Source organism: Montipora foliosa, chromosome 4 (assembly GCF_036669935.1).
Source record: "Montipora foliosa isolate CH-2021 chromosome 4, ASM3666993v2, whole genome shotgun sequence".
Taxonomy (NCBI): domain Eukaryota; kingdom Metazoa; phylum Cnidaria; class Anthozoa; order Scleractinia; family Acroporidae; genus Montipora; species Montipora foliosa.
In genome coordinates this window covers 5,132,670-5,135,169 of record NC_090872.1, presented here as the reverse complement: position 1 = coordinate 5,135,169, position 2,500 = coordinate 5,132,670, and the positions used below count along the sequence as shown (strand labels likewise).

The 2,500-nt window shown below is 41.6% G+C and overlaps 2 protein-coding genes across 2 annotated transcripts in view; one reads left to right on the top strand and one right to left on the bottom strand.

Annotated features, from left to right (window-relative positions):
* The window catches only part of LOC137999589 (uncharacterized), a 2,593-nt gene extending 2,181 nt beyond the window's left edge, over positions 1-412 (bottom strand). Inside the window, exon 1 of the mRNA XM_068845405.1 lies at positions 1-412. This exon is cut by the window's left edge and continues 2,181 nt beyond it. Within this exon, the coding sequence (XP_068701506.1) occupies positions 1-255 (255 nt within the window). The 5' untranslated portion in view covers positions 256-412.
* Positions 413-589: 177 nt separating this feature from the next.
* LOC137999588 (ufm1-specific protease 2-like) overlaps positions 590-2,500 on the top strand; it is a 17,928-nt gene continuing 16,017 nt past the window's right edge. Inside the window, exons 1-2 of the mRNA XM_068845404.1 lie at positions 590-696; positions 795-996. Of these exons, the coding sequence (XP_068701505.1) occupies positions 601-696; positions 795-996 (298 nt within the window). The 5' untranslated portion in view covers positions 590-600. The remainder of the gene's footprint in view (positions 697-794; positions 997-2,500) is intronic.

Sequence of the window (2,500 nt, the reverse complement as noted above, 5' to 3'; positions counted from 1 at the left end):
TTTGCCCAAAGGTGACAAAATCGAGTTCACTGAGTTGAAGGCTGCCCCTTTCTCCTCTGGATTTCGGTAAGAAAATAAGTACTGAGAGAAGGAATGGTTCGCTAAAATGTCAGCACGTTTTACGCGCAAAGTTCTAAAATACACAAAGAGTGATCGCACAAATTCTGGTTGAAAAGGAGGTATACGTTGACACCAGCTACATAACCTTGCATGATGAATTACTCTCAAATGCAACAAACAACATGGAAACAGCATATAGGTTGCACGCTAAAAGGATTTCCAGGAAGCCTTTCGCCGATCCCTTGGCAGCAAAAACTAGAAAACCTGTGAAATTAGAGTATACAAAGGGAGTTAGATAGTGCTTAGAGGGATAGCACATTGACTGAAAAGACCACTGGATAAACGACATGACTATTCTGGGGGTGGGGTAGGGGGAGAAGGGTACTATAACTGAAACAACCCAAATCCTTACAAAAATGCTAACCTTAGGCCTACATTGTGGCATTTTTGTAAGGATTTGGGTTCAGTTCAGCTTTGGTACCCTTCACCCCCTACACTCAACCCTCACTCCTTCTGCTCACCTCTCGCCCCACCCCTGGAATGGTCATGCTGGGGATAAACGACAGCGGTGTTTCGCAAAAATGCAAGATGGCGGACGGTGGAGTTCGGGTCCGCGTGGATAATGCAGTAAAACAGGTGATTTCTTTGCCTCTGTTTTTCTTTTGGAGAAAGCGCATTACGCAATCGACATAACGATATATATTTGACGATTTTCTTCACTTTATGTTTGGCAGAAATTGCGAGAGTACGTGAAAAATCCTGAAGACCTTGACGGAAATTCTGTATTTTACCTTTACGGAGAAACACGAGAAAACGAAATTGATATTGTTGGATGTCTAGCATGTAGAAGTTTAGTGTCAGCGGCAAACAATGGCTCTCTGGCAATCCCAGACTGGGAAAGGGAACAAATTGAGTTGTGTTCTTTGGTTCCAAATGGTTAGAATTTTTTTTTTTTTTGTTGAAACTTATTTTCTTAGGGTATTAAGATTATTATAGGCAATCCAATAATTTCCCGTTTACGCCAGACTGACTCCAACTTGGTGCTCTTGATGCTCTGCATCTCACACAATCATTCAATTGGGTCTTGGGTTGGCAAACAGGTGTCTCTAAAACAAACACCCCCAAGACCCTGAGACTCAAAAACAGAGAAAGTACCCCAAAACCCTCAATTTGGCTAACCCTAGGCCTAAAGCACAACTCAGTAGGCCTAGTAGTTAGGCCTAGGGTTAGCCAAATTGAGGGTTTTTGCCCAGTTACTTCCTTCGTTTTCGAGTCTTAAGGTCTAAGGGGTCATAGGTGTGATCGTTTTAGAGACGCCCGTTGGCAAACCCTTAAATACTGCATCGTTGATTTTTTTTTCCATTTTTCCATGAATTTCCTCTTAGGCCTAATTTTAAAATGATAGAGAAAAAAACAAACCTTTTGAGAGATAAAAAATCCCCACTCTTACCTTTTGTCAATGAGCACTTCAATTGTGTGACAATGTTATGACACTGAAGTTTCCTCAGTACTGATAAAAAAGCAACTTTGGATGGACTTTAGGTTGTACTAACAATATCTGTATCTTGGTCAATGCTATCCTCACTATTCCTTTTGTGTCATACACGTGGACAATCTCGACCCCAGAGCTCTTCTCTTGACTGAGGGAAGAGCTCTGGGGAACCTTGAAACAAACTGACTTCTCATTTGGTTTTCATGAAGAACAATCAAAGGCGTCCCTATTCGGTGCATTCATGTTAGCACGAGGAGTGAGCAGGCGCCGTAAGGTTCAAATAGCTAATTTTTGGCTACAAGAACCCTACGACACATGTTTTCCTAGATAGAGTTTCCCAGAGCCTTGTGTCGATCCAAGGCTCTGGTGACCAGAATGACACTTGGACTGCCCATTTGGGACCTTACTCCATGTTTTTTACTTACTGAACACAGGGCTATCTGTAACCATATCATTTTAGTGTCCCAGTGGGATCATACTACAATACTCAAGAGAGTTTCTGTTTCCAAAGTTTGACATACTGATTCCTTTTAACCTTTCTTCCCACGATCCCACCCCCATTGGTAAAATCAATCTCTGCCATTAGACAGAAAAAAATTTGAAAGTGTTACTGTACGGTGGGAAAGGGTAAAGGGGACATAGATGTGTTAAACCAATCCAGTTTGAGACATAGTAGAATCTGTGTCACCCTTAGGGCTAATTTATATGATACAATTTTTGTTGCATGCCACAAGTGTACGACATGACTTACACTGTACGACTGTCGCATGGTTTTAAAACATGTTTTAAAAATGCTACAACACTTTTTTCTGATGCACACAACAATGGTGAGCGAGTTATAGTTTTGATTTACACGAAACGAAAAGCTTGTTATGTGGGACAAAGATCATAACGGTTAAATAAGCCCTTAGGAGGGAAAGGAGTGACGAAGGAGTTCCATGAGGCAGC